This window comes from Pyrus communis, chromosome 2 (genome assembly GCF_041283825.1).
Source record: "Pyrus communis isolate YQ-2024b chromosome 2, ASM4128382v1, whole genome shotgun sequence".
In the NCBI taxonomy this organism is placed as follows: domain Eukaryota; kingdom Viridiplantae; phylum Streptophyta; class Magnoliopsida; order Rosales; family Rosaceae; genus Pyrus; species Pyrus communis.
Genome location: NC_142566.1, coordinates 26,843,235 through 26,861,499, shown reverse-complemented (window position 1 = coordinate 26,861,499; position 18,265 = coordinate 26,843,235). Strand labels below are relative to the sequence as shown.

The 18,265-nt window shown below is 40.0% G+C and overlaps 4 protein-coding genes across 10 annotated transcripts; 2 read left to right on the top strand and 2 right to left on the bottom strand.

The window, feature by feature from the left end:
* Positions 1-428: 428 nt before the first annotated feature.
* LOC137746860 (HXXXD-type acyl-transferase family protein) lies at positions 429-2,036 on the bottom strand. The gene has a single exon (XM_068486875.2). The coding sequence runs from the start codon at positions 1,946-1,948 to the stop codon at positions 584-586; it is 1,365 nt and encodes a 454-aa protein (XP_068342976.2). The 5' UTR covers positions 1,949-2,036; the 3' UTR covers positions 429-583.
* Positions 2,037-2,291: 255 nt separating this feature from the next.
* Positions 2,292-6,908, bottom strand: LOC137746858 (putative plastidic glucose transporter 2). 5 transcript variants are annotated; one of them, XM_088690005.1, is made up of 14 exons: positions 6,554-6,908; positions 6,007-6,151; positions 5,620-5,731; positions 5,444-5,511; positions 5,201-5,333; positions 4,617-4,716; positions 4,421-4,533; positions 4,248-4,341; positions 4,001-4,154; positions 3,739-3,882; positions 3,578-3,651; positions 3,400-3,488; positions 2,970-3,084; positions 2,292-2,785 (listed from the first exon to the last, which is right to left on the bottom strand). In XM_088690005.1, the coding sequence occupies exons 2-14, from the start codon at positions 6,128-6,130 to the stop codon at positions 2,603-2,605; spliced, it is 1,503 nt and encodes a 500-aa protein (XP_088546131.1). In that variant the 5' UTR covers positions 6,131-6,151; positions 6,554-6,908; the 3' UTR covers positions 2,292-2,602. The 5 variants fall into 5 exon arrangements, with proteins under 5 accessions (XP_088546131.1, XP_068342974.2, XP_088546132.1 ...); XM_068486873.2 differs by having other exon boundaries at positions 6,007-6,147; positions 6,554-6,894; XM_088690006.1 differs by having other exon boundaries at positions 6,367-6,567.
* A 329-nt stretch (positions 6,909-7,237) lies between these two features.
* Positions 7,238-11,489, top strand: LOC137747125 (RNA-binding protein-like protein). Of its 2 annotated transcripts, XM_068487143.2 has the most exons (4): positions 7,276-7,498; positions 8,091-8,128; positions 9,796-10,096; positions 10,627-11,489. In XM_068487143.2, the coding sequence occupies exons 2-4, from the start codon at positions 8,113-8,115 to the stop codon at positions 11,246-11,248; spliced, it is 939 nt and encodes a 312-aa protein (XP_068343244.2). In that variant the 5' UTR covers positions 7,276-7,498; positions 8,091-8,112; the 3' UTR covers positions 11,249-11,489. The 2 variants fall into 2 exon arrangements, with proteins under 2 accessions (XP_068343243.2, XP_068343244.2); XM_068487142.2 differs by lacking the exon at positions 8,091-8,128 and having other exon boundaries at positions 7,238-7,498.
* A 903-nt stretch (positions 11,490-12,392) lies between these two features.
* On the top strand, positions 12,393-17,941 carry LOC137748251 (protein tesmin/TSO1-like CXC 5). Of its 2 annotated transcripts, XM_068488372.2 has the most exons (8): positions 12,393-13,113; positions 13,902-14,009; positions 14,262-14,439; positions 15,055-15,414; positions 15,897-15,997; positions 16,081-16,175; positions 16,733-17,134; positions 17,330-17,941. In XM_068488372.2, the coding sequence occupies exons 1-8, from the start codon at positions 12,821-12,823 to the stop codon at positions 17,572-17,574; spliced, it is 1,782 nt and encodes a 593-aa protein (XP_068344473.2). In that variant the 5' UTR covers positions 12,393-12,820; the 3' UTR covers positions 17,575-17,941. The 2 variants fall into 2 exon arrangements, with proteins under 2 accessions (XP_068344473.2, XP_068344474.2); XM_068488373.2 differs by lacking the exon at positions 13,902-14,009.
* Positions 17,942-18,265: the final 324 nt, after the last annotated feature.

Below are 18,265 nucleotides of genomic sequence, written 5' to 3'. Positions count from 1 at the left end.
TAACATGACACATGATTTAGGGCTTGTAGAAGATTATTTGGATGTAGCCCCAAATTATGAGTCATGTGATGTGGGCCTACTTTTCGTATGTCCCAAATTATTTTGTTCCTGCGCGTATTTCAGCCCATTGAGATGGAAGCCGTGAAACCCTAATTTCCCAAATGGGAAAGTGAAACTGGACACTCACTCCATTGGTATAATTCAAAAACCATGTGTCTAAAATGTAAAAATTGAAGGGAATTTTAACAAAACATTTTTGGTACGGTTCACTTTTAACACAAAAGCACATTTTTACCTGATACTATTCACTACACATTTATTTGTCTTTTTTTTCTTAAAACTAAAGATTTTTTAAATTTTTCGTTAGATTTCCTAAAATTGAAACCTCATGGCTTATTTTGCCCTCAAATCTTGCGATGCAAAATGCATTAACCCAAAGAGTAAAGATGTATTTCCGAAAATTAAGTGGTGAATGTAGAATCACATATATATTAGTTGGATGGTAGGTAAATCCAAGGGTCAAATAATACCTAAGGGTTTGATCAATTTCGTTTAGCTAATTAACACTTCGGTCACCCGGACTCTATGTGAGGGACAAAAGCTGTGTGAAGCTTTTTGTGGCAGACTCCGGCAAGCAAATGCACACAAGCATTGTCCCGTTCTGCTCAGCCTCGGCTTCCGGCAAGAAAACGCAAACTTGTGGCGTCGGAGTGAGGTCTATAGGACCGGCGTATATTGGCCTTCCCCATCCAAAATCAGCAGAGTCATAGATTGAAAACCTTGTCCATTGAGTTATTGTCAATTTGCCTCCAAATTCCAGCCTCCTTGGCCTGTCCACTTCGACATAATCCACTGTTGATCTCAGGTACTCTTCGGAGATGCCAAGCCGGGCGTCGCGGACCAAATGTGCTGTGTCCGAAAGCCTTCCATACACAAGGTTTCTCACAGTGCTTGTGACACAAGCAAGGCACACCACATTTCCATAATACCCTTCTTTTACCGGCAGGTTCTTAAGCTTCTGCCGCGCGTTGGCGGAGAATGTTAGCCTAAGCTCGTAGTTTAACGGCTTCACATCGAGTGCTTTCACCCATGATCTCCATATGTGAGCAGCCATAGCATCAAAAGTGCTGCAGGTGCTCGACATGTCATCACTTGGTTGCGCCGAAGTTTTCAGCCAGGTTTGAAATTCACGGCTTACTCTATAGCACTTTTGAACAGCTTTGGTTTGCCAGAGACTCATTGTGAGACTTGATCCGTCATCAATTCTCATGTACTCAACGTGTGGGAATTTAACCAGCGGTGGATCACGAGGACGGAAATTTTCCCGGTCCCAACACGGCGTAGGGTTTGAGATCAACGTGCCGGCTTTCGCGGTGGCAGCCCAGGAGCTGAGAAATTGCATAGCACCAATCCCGTCGACAATACAGTGGCAGATTCTCAAGCCAAGGCTAAACCCGCCGCAGCGGAAAAGAGTCACCTGAGCTATCAGCAATGGCATGTCAAGCACTTTGTATGGCTCTTCGTTGGGAAACCTAAAGACCAGTGGCGTCCATGCCGGGTTTGGCACTTTGAGGTCTCCGAGTTCGGCCAAGGACATTTCGCAGTGCGCCTCCACCATGAGAGCTCCTTGGTCTTGCCCGAAAAACACTTCTAGCTTTCCATTTCCAGTCTCTCTCAGCCTACCCGACAAAGGGTAGTACGGAACCAAAACACTAGCAAGAGCATCCTGCAGTGCTTTCATAACCGGTTTTTGGTCATCGGAGGCATAGAAATACACGGTGGGTGTGAAAACACGAGATCCAATCACATCATCGAGGTTCGAAAGGTAAAGGGTATTCCCGGGAGCCGCGGGAGTAGGCCCCGAGGGCATGACGGGAACCATATGATCGATGGTGATGGGGATGTGGAGGTCGGAGAAATGGAGCTCTTGAATCCACGGAGGAGCCATGAGAGGTGACGCCGGAATCTGAGGCCATCGATGCCGAAAAACTGCATTTGTAGGAAGATCACTGGTCTCTTTGACATGCAAAGATGCTTGAGCTAAATAGATGAAGAATTTAAAGTTCTTGGTGTAGAACAGTTGGTGCTGATATTATTCATGATCAAAAAAATATTAGATCTTGACCGAATTAACAATTCTGTATCTTTGTGTGACGTTCTCGGATATAATTTCAGCAGATGAAGAAAAACGTATGCTCTAAATTGACATAAAATTATAATGTGTTATGTGACATGCCGAAAAGCTGTCCCGAGGAACCGTGCTTCGAGTTACGGTGAATAAAACTGATCAGTGTAGAACTAAGCCTCAAATTTATCATTCATTCTCAAGGTACATTTTATAGTTTAAACAAATACAGATACGTAAGCCTACACTACGTCTATACGACTATGATTGTCTCTGTCGTACCTGGATAAAGACACTTACAAGTTCACCGAAATTTCACAGGACGAGAATCTGAACGATTTGCTTGTTTGATTTTTTACTCTTTCCCCCCTTCCGTGGAAAGTACTATCTATTCTAAAAAGTACCATTTTCAGCAGTAACTCGCAACTGGTAGGCTTCCAGCAGCAAACACTGCTCTCATATTAGAAGCATATAACTCTATTCTTGTGGAAGGAGCGCTATCTCGATTTCTTGGAGCGATTTTCCTTTTGTTTCGATCACATTTCGCTTCACGAAAACCACAGCCATCATGCAAAAGGTGCCAAATATAGAGTACAGAAGCTGCGGACCAAGTTGTTCAAGCAGTTGCAAGAATAGCAATCCCACAAAGAAATTTATCACCTGAAAAATACCCAGTCGCAGAATAAATGAAACCATAAGTTAACTGAACTACATTGATTGATTCAGAATCTGCATAGACGAAGAAGCTAAATCACAAAATTATTAGAATGCTGAAGCTACACAATAATTAGGAACGTAGCCTAAAAAAAGATGACATGGAATTCAGGAGGAGAAAGAGAGTTACCCAATGCACTGACATACAGAAGGCCATTGCTTTAGCCCTAATACGGCTGGGGAATATTTCTGGTAAAAGGAGACCTGGAACTGGACCAGCTCCTAGAGCAAATGTTAGGACGAACCTGCACAAATTTTGCGGTAGATGATTGGATAAAAAAAAGTTTGATTATTTTATGTCATTGTGTAACGTGATTATTCACCAAGGTGCCAACCGGTGGCTATAATTTTCTAAAGGCCATTCATCAGCATCATAAAATCTCACGAAAATTTCAAGCATGGCAACAATCATATTGTCGTCACATTTGCAGAGGCTATGGACACATAACCTCAGCATGTACAATACACAAGAAGAATATCGTTGGAAAAATTTACATGCAGATAAATTCATTTAATGCGGCTAAAGTCTTCAAGATGTAAAATTCAAAATTATTACTCACATAAGCATTCCACCAACAGATAGGTACAGTGATCCAGATGCTGATGAATTAAAGCTTGCTGCAGCAACTTGAAGAACCATTGACATCGCCTGTGAGGATAAAATGCATCCCATAATTGCAAAGCTAGCAAGATATTGAATTCCATGAACCAAAAAAATGACACACAACTTCAACTTACCATCCCAAAGAAGCTCCATAAGAGTAGCAGCTTCCTCCCTACTTTATCCATCAAAAGCATTGCAACCAAGGATCCTGGAAATTATAAAAATCCATCCAGTCAAGAGACAGAATGCAAAAGTTGTGGGTAGGTGAACACGCAACCAAGAATCTAAGGTATACCTGACAAATTTGCGATTCCTACAAAGGCATTTGCAAGGCCTGATGGTACTCCGGCACTTTTAAATACAGCCGAGGAGAAATAAAAGACAGCATTTATACCAGATAACTGTTGTAAAGCAAATAAGGTTGACCCAATAAAAACCACTGCAAAACGAACATGTGAATAACCAAGCACTTTTAGAAAGCTGAAAGATAATAAATAAGAGGAAAGAAATACACCACAGGTGGATGGAGAGGGAGAGAGGAGAGCCAGAATATATACCTCTAAAATGGCGGCCATAGAACAACTCTGAAAGGTTTACAGTATCTGTCTCATCTCCCCTGTCCAACTTGGCTAAATCTGCCATGGCAGTTTTGACATGTGATCCACCAAGGAGTTTCTCAAATTGAGCTTCTGCCTCAGAAGTTCTTCCTTGCTATATCACATGACACCGTGACTATTAACATTTGTTTTCAGAGGTGTGCTCAATTTTTCTATTCAACCAAAGACAAGTGAGATGCAAGCATACCTTATGTAGCCAATGTGGACTCTCAGCACAGAATAACATGGCAAGAGCCAGTATTACCGCTGGGATTAGAGATACCCAAAAACAAACACGCCACCTGACACATAACCAAAGATTATAAGTTTGAAAGGTTAAATGTGAACCAATGCTATTTTGAAGCCTGTCATGTTTCTTACCAGCCAGCAATTTCTTTAACAGGGATTCCCACAAAAAGAGCCCCCATAATCCCCAGGCATGTTGCAATCTGGATGAAACTGCCATAGGTACCCCTCACAAACGCAGGAGAAACCTGCTCAAGTAAACAAAGAAACATCAGATAAGACTAGAAGTACATTATGTATTCACAAATTACAGAAAGGTTTACACCAGTACCTCTGTCACATAAAGAGAGGCAACAGGAGGGCCCAGACCCATACCAGTCCCAACAAATAACCTTCCTATAAGCATACCAGCAAGAGTTTTGGTTGATGCACTGCAAAAGCAGGTAGTAGTTTTAGCCAGAAGTACTTCAAGATGTATTACAAGAGGGCCCTTGAAGACAGGAGTATATGAGTATTGCGGACTACTTTTACTTGTATTTAAATATAAATGTGCGCAGTTACATCGGATACTGACAGATCATATATCTACATTACAAAAACCAGACTGATCCGCACTGATTTTGTGATAAAGAAACATCACATAAAAGGAAAATGGTAAAGCCCTATAATATTACAGTACCATGAGGATAAAAAAGATCTACAACAAAGGTACATAAAAAGGGGCTCTGTCATAATGTTATATCACAAATTCACAACTCAAAAAATTCCAGGAACCTAACTACTACAACAGAAAGAGCAATTACAAAATATGATAATATAAGGAGAAAAAAACCAATCTCGCAAAGTATAGATCCATGTAGTTCTCAATCAAAATGATGATATTGGGACAGTTGCTTTTAAAAGTAAATATATCACCTCATAGCAGCACCAATTATCATGGGCAATGCACACAGTTGAAAAGCCCTACGACGTCCTACTCCATCGGCTAACCATCCACTGAATAAAGATCCAATAAAGGCACCTCCCAAACAGGTACTCACCACCAAACCTTCATTTGAAATTATTAAAACCCATTAGAACAGATAGCTGAATGCAAAAATCATAAATTAGTTTACAAGTTATAGCAAACAAACAAAGAAAAGATCTACTTCAAGTCACCTTCTGCCAAGGTATTTCCCTTGAAACCAAGATCTTTAGATATGCTTTCAAGCGGTTCATTAACTACCCTGCACAAAGCAAGAGTAGAAAAAGAAAAGGAAGGTATATTACTCTCTTATGCCTCAACATAAAACAAACTATGCAAAAGAGAGGGGAAGCAGACTGTAAGCACCAACCCGAGATGGTAGCCAAACAAGAATGAAGATAGAGTTGCCACAAGTACATGGGGAAAAGACCGCTTCCATGAGGGGTTTGAATGTTCTGGAACTGTACTTTTCTGTAAAAGAACTAAAACAGATACAAGAATTAAACCCTTAATTGAATTATACACATACAATAAGTATATGTTTAATGCCAAAATGAGAAGACCTTAGAATCAATGAACTCCTCACTAACATTTCCAAGAAAAGTGTGGTCTTTACAAATATCTCTGCCATTGTCCTTTTAAAATTTGCTACTTTTGTGGTAAATTCATCACGAAAGTACAAAATGAACACCAGAGCATCACAATTGATAGCACCCAGCATACATATAAACTACAGATGCTCAATAAATTGAGTTACCTGAATTTTCTTCCACGTCAAGAGGATCCATCAACTCTTTTGTATCCATGTCAATGGTATTTGAATGGTCTCTCGATGACAACCGATTGTATATCGAGAAAGCTTCGCATTGGTGGCCCCGCATGCCAAGCTGCAACCAGCCTTCCTACAAATTAGAACAATTTGGAATCATACTTTCGAAATATCCGTCACTTCGACTACAAAACAAGCACTAGCTTAACCGATTGTAAAGGAAACGCTCAAAACATGATATTTATATAATTTTCCTTTCCTCATTTTCTCGGGAACCAAACAGATAACAATATCAAATAATTCCGAAATGAAAACAAAAAATTCACAAAAACAGAGCCTCCGCCAAACCTTCCACAGCAAAACCGAATCAAGAATCAAACTTTGAACCAAAATCTAAATTCAAGTAAGAAAACACGGATATCAAGAATTAAAAAAATCACAATTAAGCAAAAAATAAATGGAACCAAAACGAGAGCTGCAAGTTGCGATTCAGAAAACACTCAAAACTTCACAGAAATCCATCGAGCTGGAATACCTTATCTACGCTCCGATCGCCCAACGGATCTGAAATTCAAGCAGCAAATCAGAGACGTGTGGGAACGGGTTTCGGCGAGGTTTGGCAGCCTCTCACTCTCGAAGTCCTTTCCTTTACAGCTCTGAGGTAAGAGCGTTCGAGAAGGAAGCTTTGGAGCAGCTTCGTTTACGCGCGAGTGAGAAACTGGCGGGTACTGCGGCTGTGGTGGGCCGGGTACGGTGGTTTCTGGTGTGATAAATGCCGAGTGAGGAAGGGAAGGAAGGTGCTGGAACTTAATACGGAGAAATCTACGGGAGCAACCTCTTGTTGTGCTTTTCGAGCGGAATACAAGAGAAACAGACAAAAAGATACAGCTGAAACATAATTTAAAAAAAAAAACATAAATTTTCTCGTACTGCCACGTCATTTTGCTCCATTTATTTTTGTTTTTAGTTTCCTTTATGACGTCAAAAATAAAACCCTGAGTATAATTTTTGACACGTGATTGGACACTTGGAGTTGCCGGTTGTCGGTCTCCGTTACGTCAAAGGACCGGTGGAACTTCCATCCGAGCCTTTGAGAATTTGAGTTTTGCATTTTGGGCCCTGTAGTTTGGTTAAATTGCTCGAAAGCCATGAAAATTGTAAAAAGTTGAAAAAGTGCCACCCTTTTCTGTAATTTCACACAAAATTCTCACACCCAGTTTTAGGGCATTGCATTTCGCTTGCACCTTTTCTCGCGACTCATCGCTATCGAACAGCGAAGCGCACAGAACGATGGGGTCAAGGGACAAAGACCAAACCACACCGCATCATCAGCCTCTTCTCAGCAGCCTCGTCGTGCGGCCCTCCACCAGCGACGGCGCCGGCGGTGGAGGCGGTGGCCGTGGCAGCGATTACGAGCCCGGCGAGGTTCGCCGCGAGCCTCCTCCCTACACTCGCTCGGATCGTTACTCCGATGACCCTGGTTCGTCTCTCTAATTCTCTGCTTTTTATTTTCATGAATTTTATTCATTGTTTGACGGTGTCACGGTGATTTATGCTCAAATCTTAGTTTGATTTTGTATTTTGTACTTAAATTATAATTTGATTAGTATTTAGCATTTTGTCTTATAGATTCAATAATCATGATTACTTATTTGCTTCATTATTTTCTTGAGTTTCTGTAGGCCTTTTGATGCAGAAGTAATCTAAATCTATGATGTAGGATTTTATCATATGTTGTGTGTTTGATGTGAAACTTGTAGAATAAAGAGGTTAATATGTTGGAATTAATTTTTGGGCTTCTGTGAGCATAAATTTGAGCTACAAATAGTTCGTGTCGAAACTTCTTAGTTTATCAGTAATTGATTTTAAAGTTTAGTTTGTGCTTGATCGTGTTTACGATTATCAGAAGTAGCTACGGTGCTCTTATAAATAGTGTCCTATTAATTTGTGGCAACAAAATATGGGTTTCTTGACCTATTGATTGTTTACACTGCGTGTCGAACATGTGGATCTATGACCAATTATCGAGTGTCAAACTGTGAATAAATGAATTCTGCTATTGTGTCTTACAGCTTTGAATGTGCCTGCGAGAACATGAATCTTGAGGAAGGTATGTTGGTGTGAGTGCAGTCTTGGATCATGGTCTCGGGCAATGGTCTGGGGCAAATTATTTTTTCATATTGTGGGTATTGATGGGAAATGTATATGATGCGTGAACTCGTGGGTTGCTGCATCAATGAATATGGGTTTCTGGGCCTCATTTTGTTGTATTGACTATGGTTGTGGTTTTTGTCTGCTTTTTTATGGGATTGGTGATTAGTGTCCGGTTCATATCAAATATTTATGTAGACATGCCAATCAAAACTGGAAGTTTGACAGGGCCTTAAGAATTTCTGGGCACAGGACATGGCGCAAGCTTTGCGCGGAACTTATTCCCACTAACAGTATCATTTTGGTTATTTTGAATTGCAAGTTTGCAACCAACAGTAAGGATGCTTTAGTTGAGATGCTCTGGAAGATGGAAAGTTTGGTTACAATTGCCAGATGGTTTCAGTTTGGTCAAGTGGTATTGAATTTTCCATGTTAGGAAAATCAAGGACGATGTTATTTGCCGGGTAACATTGAGCTTTTCTAGTTTTCTTGGTTTCACTGGTTTAACTTGTGCTTGGGAATTGTATGTGGTAAGTGGTTTGTTTGTGGTTTCATTTTCAATTTTCCTTGTTTTTTGGGGGGTCAGATGCCTGTATAGTGTTAGTTGGATAGTTATATAGTAACTAATTCTCACCATTGCTGAATTGGGTGTAGAGTGCAAGGACCTTCGGGAACTTCTTTTAGTATTGTCAGTTCTAGGTTCTGTATTTTTGTAAGACTTTGCTGAGTTGTTTTTGATGGAAGGTGAACTAGTAAATTGAGGCAACAAATTAATGGAATTACTTACTCGGGTCGGACATGCCTCAGTTGTTTCATCCCACTATAAGATTCAGAATGGTTATGCAGCGGTTAGTGAACTCTGGCGTTTTGATTTCTCTTCAAAGATGTGAAGATGGTTTCTGAAGAAATGAACATATTTGGAGTGGGTAAATTGTAGAGTTATTTGGAGGCTTGAAGTTCTGTGTGGGGTTTTTTTGGGCAGTTCATTACCTGTGGGCGTGCACTTTGGTTTCACTGCTCCTTCTTGCAGGCATGCTTCAACTGGTTCTGGGATTATTGTTCTCTGTGCTGGATTAGTATCAAATATTAGCTAGGTGTATCTGCATCTTCTTTATCTGTTGGTTGCAGATATGGTTGAAATTTTCGTCCTTATCACCGAGAAGGTCTTACATGGTTATGGTTGCACCAGACTTATGATTATTGGGTTTTCCAGATACGTAGGTTAAAAGCTTGTAATGGTTCATGTGGTAGATGGATGTGACTTTAGAAAATATAAAACCTATCTGAAATTTTATTGTTCTTAGGGTGAGCAGTTGCACTACGTGTTGAGGACTGTGAGGTTGAGTAATCATGGTTTGACATGCTCATTGCCGTATTTACTGGTATTATTCGCCGGTTGTTTGAGAAGTAACCAGGGCAGTTATCATCTGAACTTCTTATATTCTTCCACTTTTGTATTATGTTTCTCCCGAGTTATGGTAACAGTCCTTACAAACTTTGAAATGATGGTATTGAAGTTTCTGCGTCACAACTGCCAATTCCTCAGCTACTTACATTATACTCCCATTGTCTGTGTTTATGTGCAATTGGTAGTTACTTATCTTTACAATTCACTACCCTTTCCAGGATATAGAGTGCGTGCAGGTTCGGCTTCACCTGTACACCGCAGGGATGCGGATCATCGCTACAGCTCTGAGTATAATCAATCAGGGGCCCCCCTACGTGGGCGTGATTTTGGCAGTGCACGGGATTCTGGTAGATATCGAGACCGTTCACCCCATGATGCTCGAGGAAGGGGTGCTGGCAGGCCATTTGGTAGAGGTTTAGATGGACCAGGGCTCGGTCCTGGGCCATTCAGAGGTGAAGGGAGTAGAAATAATCCAAATGTGCGCCAAAGGCTTGGAGACTGGATTTGCCCAGATCCTTTGTAGGTTCATTTTCTCCCTTTCTTCTTTCTTTTGGTTTTTCATTTACGTTTCCTTATTTTTTGAGGTTTTCCTCGTTGGAACTTGTCACTAATATGATTGCTAGAGAGTTCTACTTCCTGTGATTTTGTTAAGGCGAGATTTTGGAACTAGGGCATGGCTATAAAGAGAGGCACACACATGCATTTATACTTTACAAAATCTTGTACAAGTTTTGAGAATTTTGTATTTATTTAAATCTATTTAGTTCAAAAGTGGAGCTTATCCAAGTTGAATGTTGGTTTCTTGCATTATAGTTAGTTTTCTAGGAACCAATCACAATGATCAAATTATGAATTTTAATAGGTAAAAGCTTCAGAATCTTGTTAACCATTTTAAGTGGAAGAGGTCCCCGCTGTAGCAGTTCTGTTTTCTGATTGCAGGATTGGTTGGAACAATTTGCCCTTCAGTTTTACTTTTGTTTTTGACGAGCCAAGTGCTTGTAAATATGCATTCATCATGTCCCAATTCTTATATTGTTTATGTGTCTCAGATGTGGCAACCTGAACTTTGCAAGGCGAGAATACTGCAACAACTGCAACAAGCCCCGCCGTGGAACTGGGGGAAGTCCTCGAAGGGGTTATCCTGGACCACCACCTCCTAACGTTCCTCATAAACGCTTCCCTGGTCCACCAATTGATCCTCCTCCCCTTGGAAGGACCTTAAATGGTGGCTATAGGTCTCCACCTCGTGGCTGGGCTAGAGATGGCCCCAGAGATTTTGGTCCTGGGCTCCCACCTCCAAGGCATGAAGGCAGGTTTCCTGACCGTCAAATGCAAAGAGATCGGTTGGACTACTCTGACAACTATAGAGGAAGAAGCAAGTTCGATAGGCCAATGCCTATAGACTGGGGTAACAGAGATCGCGGAAGGGATGGCTTTTTTAACGAAAGGAAACCATTTGACAGGCGACTGCCTTCTCCTTCACCACCACCACCACCACCACCGCATGTACCTCCTCACCGTGGCCGATGGGCACATGATGCTAGAGAGAGAAGCCGGTCCCCATTAAGAGGTGGCCCACCACCAAAAGACTACAACAGGCCTATGTACATGAACCGGGGACGAGATAATCGTCGAGGCATGGGGCGAGGCCGAGTTGGAGATGCATATTAACTAGGAGGCCACGGGGATTTTTTTCTGGTGTAATTTTGTCTGAGTAGGTATCCGTTTTTCGTCTAGAGTGTAAGGAAGAATGCGTAGAGCTTAGTACTAGTTTTCGTATTTTGGTTTTGAATTCGTATTTGTGACCTTGAACAGGTTATATGTTTCTTCAGTCCTCCATGTTTTTTGGGTTATGTTGTTCATATAACGGATTATCCACGGTTATTCTTCTGACCTTCATGTTACTTTTCAATTTTTGTTTTCGATTCGCTTTTATGGTTTTGAATTCATAAGATCAAACTCGTCCATATAGTAAATTATTTTATAAATATCGTCTTTGCAGTAAATAAATTAAAATCGAAGTCGTTTAATCATTGGATTGTTTACAAAGATATGAACAGAATTTGCTATAATAGATCGTTTGAACAATTTTATTTTTAATTTATTTTTTACAAATATGATCTTACAAAATGATTTAAAATATGAACGTTTTGCTTGTAAGTACATAGTTTAATGGATTTTGAGTAGAAATGTTTGATGTGAATGTTCAATAATTTATTGCACCTTTTTGTTTTTTCGATTGGAATCATTATTCTTTTCTTTCACATACTGTCCGTCCATTCCGTCCATCACACCAAACTAGAAAATTCCACCAATCGCAAATCAGAGATGGCAGAGAGTTGTTGACCGCGGACCCCACCAATATTCCAATCCCAATTAACCACCTCAAAGTCAGCAAAACCCTTTTTAGCGCCAAACTCCGTACTTTATTTACTTCACGTTTTACCGTGCGGAATCTTTTAAATTTTACCCCAGTTTTTTCACCACCCAAATTTTAATCAAATACGCGATCTCTCCAGCTACACACTCCACTCTTCACAATGACCTATCCTATACGTGTCACAATCTCAACTGCGAACACGTTATAGTTCCAGTGGCTCCGCGTGCACCTGATTTTTGTTTCCTAAGACACCTCCACTCACAGACTTACACTGGTGGAAAATTTTGTATCTCGTCAAATCCGACGGTCAACCACCGACCTTACTCTCACCTATGAATTCCTGCCGTCGATCATCTCTTTTTAACACTAACCGTCGGATCAAACCCAGTGTCCCGATCTTACCGTCAAAATATCGCAAAATTGAAATTTCAAAACACTGGAAGAGAGAGGGAGGAGAGACGAAAGGAGGAAGAAGAAGAACAAAAGAAGGCCCCCTTTGCTGTGCCTTCTCTCTTCTCAATCCCTCTCTCGAAAGCCTCGATTTTTCTCTCTCTACATTCTCTCTCTGGGAGTTTTCGGTTTTCCTGCCGCCTCTGTTTGGCAATTCGACGCCGTTTTGATTGTGGCCGGCCACTGGCGGAGCTTCGCCGCGAATCTTGAGCTGTGGGGAGAGCAGTTTCGGAGTGTTTGAATTCTTCCGGAGGAACCCGATTGTGTTTCGGATCTGAAAGTTTGTAAATTTGGAGAATTTGGGAGATTATCCGAGAGTAATCAGTGGATTGAGGTTTTTTTTTTTTTTCACCGGAAGAAGAAAAATTCGAAAATTTCAGGTGAAATTTTGGAAATTTGAATTTTTGGATTTCATGGGGGAAGGCGACGGGGCCGATTCGGCTCCGAAGAAGACTCAATCGGATGCTGCAGCGGGCGCTGCCACGACGTCATCCTCGTCATCGATGAACGATGTTCCGGCGAGGAAGCTGGCGAGGCAGCTCGATTTCACGGTGTTTGGTAGCGCTCCGGCGAGTGTGGCGGTGCCTGAGCTTCCTAAGCCACCACTGCCGACCGTTGCGGTGCCACCGAGTCTGCCAAAGCCCCCCGTGGTGTCCGTGCCAGTGCCGGTGTCGTTGCCGCAGCAACCGCATACACTGAAGCCTGGGTAAGTTTGTAGCTTTTCAAAGGGATAGGCATATAAGTTTAATTTGTTTGGAATTGGAAAATTCTGCTGCTTGTTAATTTTATGGTTCTGTGGTGGATTCGTAGTTCAATTTTGGTTGAGAAGTTTGGATTTTGGATTGTGAGGTAATGTGGGAATTGTTCTCAAATTTGGAGGTGATTTGATTGCTATTTTTTTGGAGGGTAGTTTTGGAGCTCGTGTGTTTTCGGGTGTAATAAACAATGTTCCAATCTTTGTTTGATGGATTGATTTTGGGTGAGTTTTAATGGGATTTTTGCTATTGGTTTTGCTGAAGTTGGGTTAGTTGAACTTCTACATTTGTAAACAAATGAGAGGACTGCATTTGCATTTTTAGAATATGTGAATTTGATGAATTGATACTGGACATTGTTCTGATAGTTTAGTTTTGTTGAAGATGTTTTAGTCTGGTTTCAAGGATCTCCCCTTATCTAAATTTCGATTTACAAATTCTCGTACCCTTATTGACGTGAGTATGACTTTTATTTTACGCAACATCATTGAACTGAGTTCCTGGTTTTGGAATTTTAGTGGTAATTTTGGCTGGGTGATTAATGGCTATGGTTGATGATGCATCTTTATCCTTCAATGCATTTACCAAACTTTATTTGTAAAGCTTGAATTTTGTGGTTGTTATTGTACATTGAGATACATCTGAACTTACCAGTGTCTAAGAGTAGAATCATTGTGTGCAACCTCAAGCTGTTTTATTTATATTGTAAGCACTAAACACTATTATTTTTCTTTCTTAGGAAACCAGAATCCCCAAAATCGAGACCAAGACCCAATGTTGATGCAAAAGATGGTACTCCTAAGAAGCAAAAACAGTGTAACTGTAAACATTCTCGCTGCTTAAAGCTGTAAGTGCATATCATCTCTGCACTCAGTCGGTTAGTATGAAAACCATTCCTTGTAGGATTTGATGATTTGTTACAGTTTGGAACTGATGTTCTTATTGTTTTAACCTTACGTTTTTTATGGTTCATTTTCATTTTCTCTTGTAGTTGTCAATTGTCATACAAGAATTGTTAATTCACATGACTTTCATGCATCAAGGGGTTTAGGTTGCAACTGTGTAAACTGTAGCAATAACGTTGTCATTTTATGACCAGGTATTGCGAGTGTTTTGCATCTGGAATTTACTGTGACGGATGCAACTGCGTAAACTGTTGCAATAATGTTGAAAATGAAAGTGCTAGGAATGATGCAATTGAAGCTACTTTAGAGCGTAATCCAAATGCATTCAGGCCAAAAATTGCGAGTAGCCCTCATGGAGCAAGGGATACTCGGGTACGTATCTCTTAGTTTGATGGCCTAGTTTCAGACATGATGCATCTTTTAATGTTGTATTATTTGTTCAACAAACTGAGTTCAACTATTTGGCTTTTGTGAGTTGCAGTTGTTAATGTTACAGAAGGAGATTTCTTTAATAGTGTTTTCTCTTTTTTACCTTTTATGATGGTTCTAAAGTCACGAGAGCATTCAAGATGTATACTTTCCCTTCATTTTGTTGGTTTCATCTAATATGGAATTTTGGTCTACCTGTCACCATGCACTTCTGACCAGTGTTCTATTTTATGACTTGTGCATGAGGGACCAGGACACATGCTTTGAAATTGATCAAGCCGTTTAGGAGCGTATGAAATATCATTGCATGTCCAATTTATTTGGCATGATTTATGAGCTTGTGGTGTATATTGCCTTTCCATTTTTGGTGAATTATGTATGGTTTTCATTGTTTTTATGTCATCACAAAAAATGGCCTAGATGAAAGTGACTTACTTGTTTTACTTTATATACCTTCTAATTAGAGTTATAATAAATATTTCTATTGGTGTTTTTTATTTTAGTACCCTTCATTATGACATTGTTGACAAGAATGTGGTCTGGTTTGGAAACATGTAGGAGGAAGCCGGTGAGGTTTTGATTTTAGGGAAGCACAACAAAGGATGCCATTGCAAGAAATCAGGGTGCCTGAAGAAATACTGTGAATGCTTCCAAGCCAACATTCTCTGCTCGGAGAACTGCAAGTGCATGGACTGCAAGAACTTTGAAGGAAGTGAAGAGAGACAAGCTCTATTCCATGGAGACCATGGCAACAACATGGCATATCTTCAACAGGCAGCAAATGCTGCCATTACTGGAGCTATAGGATCCTCTGGCTATGCATCATCACCTCCAGTATCCAAGAAAAGAAAAGGTCAGGAACTCTTTGGACCGACAGCAAAGGATCCATCATTACACCGGATTGGACAGTTTCAACAGGTGAATTTAGTCTCATGGTATCAGAACTAGTTTTTGACAAATTAGTTGGTGCTGACCAAATGGACAAATGGTCCTATTAAGATTATGATTTTTGTGAACTCACTAGACCTATTTTCAGATCAGTTGTTATTTTTTGGAGGAAGTGCATGAGTAGATATCATTTTTAGTGAGATTCACATTCTTTTTGTTTACTTTTTGTGACACTGAATTTAGTGCTTAAACGTGGACGCTGAATGATTTTTGATAATTCTTTCTAGGGGTGTGCTATCCACACACCCCATTTTACTTCTTACACACCCCTTGTTAATTTCTATCCGTTGATTTTCTTCAATTCATCCGATCCGACGGTCGAAAATTAGAATGGTGTGTGAAAAGTAAAATGGGGTGTGTGAATATCACACCCCTTCTTTCTATCTACTTTTTTAATACCATATTATAATTTGAGATAGTATCATGAAGTGCATGTTTCATGTAATTGTAAGGGAAACAATATCAGAGCCCCTGCACCCTCTCCGCTGTCTTCGGTCCCTGTTAATCACCTTGGTGGTACTACAGGATTAGGGCCTTCTAAGTTTACATACAGGTACCATCAGGTTTTTTTTTTTTTTTTTTTTAAATAAACTGAATTGACGTGGTTCAGTTCTAATTTATGTATGATTGTTGAAGGTCTCTCCTAGCAGACATCATCCAACCACAGGACTTGAAGGAGCTTTGTTCAGTTTTGGTTGTAGTAGCTGAAGAAGCTGCAAACACACTTGCAGGTAGTTTATTGATTCACATATGACGAATCACTATCTTTCAGATTTCACTGTTTTTCATGAGTGTGTGTAATTATAGACTTGTGTTTAAAATTATATATATTGATATTTTCTTCCTTGAACAAAAAATCATCTTAGCATGAAGCGCTACAAATAATGTCAAGTACGAGCTACCAAAAAAAAAATCTGGAAAGATAGGCCTTCACCCCAACCCTCCTTTAGTATACCATATTTTACAAAAAATTTAGAAGTCGGAGATGCTTAGAACCTTGTTATGTTCACTGTTGTGGTTATTTGTAATTTTGTATGCAACGTTGTAGAGTTTCTCCATTTGTATATGATCCTTACTAGTTTATTTTGTAGGTGATTTTTCATACTGATTTTTGTTTGTCTTTTCTTCGTAAAGACACATTAATTACTAATTGGGCATTATATGGAAAATTCAGTTATAAACTATCTATTATTATGATACTTTGAGTAGTCACTTTTCAAGTAGTTTTAGACTTTTAGTAGAAATGGGATCTGTCTGTAAATTCTGTTAATCTATCCAATATGTACAGACCAAAGAAATACAGCAGGGAAGCCGACAGAAACTTCCCTTGCTTCAACGACACAAGACAGGTTGCAAACCGAAAAGGAATCTGATGCTCAGAATGCTGTGGCTGATGATCGTTCTAGTTTGAATGAGGCTGATAAAATCAGCCCTGAAGATTCCAATTCAGATGGTGCCGATGTAACGAAAGGGAGGCCTATGTCTCCCGGAACTTTGGCATTGATGTGTGATGAGCAAGATACAATGTTCATGTCAGCTGCTTCTAATGGGTTAATGGGCGATGGTAACACATCTTCACGGTTACCTAGTGCACAAGGAATGACAGAAGTCTACGCAGAACAGGAAAGGATTGTCTTGACGAAATTCCGAGATTGTCTTAACAGGCTCATCACTTTTGGTGAAATAAAAGGCAAGTGAATCATGTTTCTTTTCTGGACTAATTGCGGTATAAGGTTAAAAGTTTTCCATAAATTTTACCCAAACCCTTTATCACTACTCCAGGAAAAAACTGTCAGCATAGTTCATTAAGTTGAGATTTCGTTATTTTTCTTTTACCGCTCTTCTACATTGGGAATCAATGTGCCTGTTCCATTCAACACTGCAGAAACGAAGTGCTCATCTTTAGCCAGAAGTGAAGCGGAGACTCAAAAAGACCAACACAGCAATGGCAGTACAAACGCAAGAATAGATTCGCAGACTGCGCAGGGACCAATTACCAACGGTGTTACAAAACCCGTTGTTCCACTCGCAGCCAAGACAACGACATCACAGACGGTTACTGCAGCAGTCTCAGCCCTGAGTAAAACTCCCTCCCATCCGGAAAACGGAGATGGGAGACCAAAAGCTTGAAATAGAGATGTAAAAAGATTTTAGCAGACAAGATTCGCCAAAGGTATTGTTTCGCTATGACTTATCTCCGTTGCAGCGTCAAGCCGGTAATTAGGAAGTTATTAACCACTCTTAGAAGTATCTAATTTCTCTTTCTAAGGTTATTAATATATTTATAGAATAGTTTTTTTTAGCTTTAACCATAGTTTTTCGGTCGAATTTGTGTAAAATGCAGAGCCTTGTAGTTGTGCTAGATATCGTTTTTAGATCGTTACATACAAATTAACATCATAGCTTGTATTTGCTACATGCTAGGATGATTTTTTTTCCCTTCCCCTTTTTGATCTTTTCACATGTGGAAATAATATTCAACTTAGTTTTGCCTTTATGGAGTTAGCGGAAGACTTGACACAAAATCAAGCGCAAAGGGAAGAATCTGGTTAATCTTTCTGCGCCTTGTGTTTAAACAATTAGCCTTCTTCAAACCACTGACAATTTCAGTGAAAAGTGGTTTCACAAGATCTTTTACGTGCGCTTTAAGAAAAGTATTACAAGTCGTATGGGAGCGATCTTATTATTTATTGACTTATATAGGTATATTATTGAATTTTGATGCTGGAAAACTAGCGGGGTTAAAAATTATGCTTAAGTTTTCTAAAATAGATCTTAGGTTAAGTACGGATAACTTCCTAACCGTAAGGGCTAATTTCAA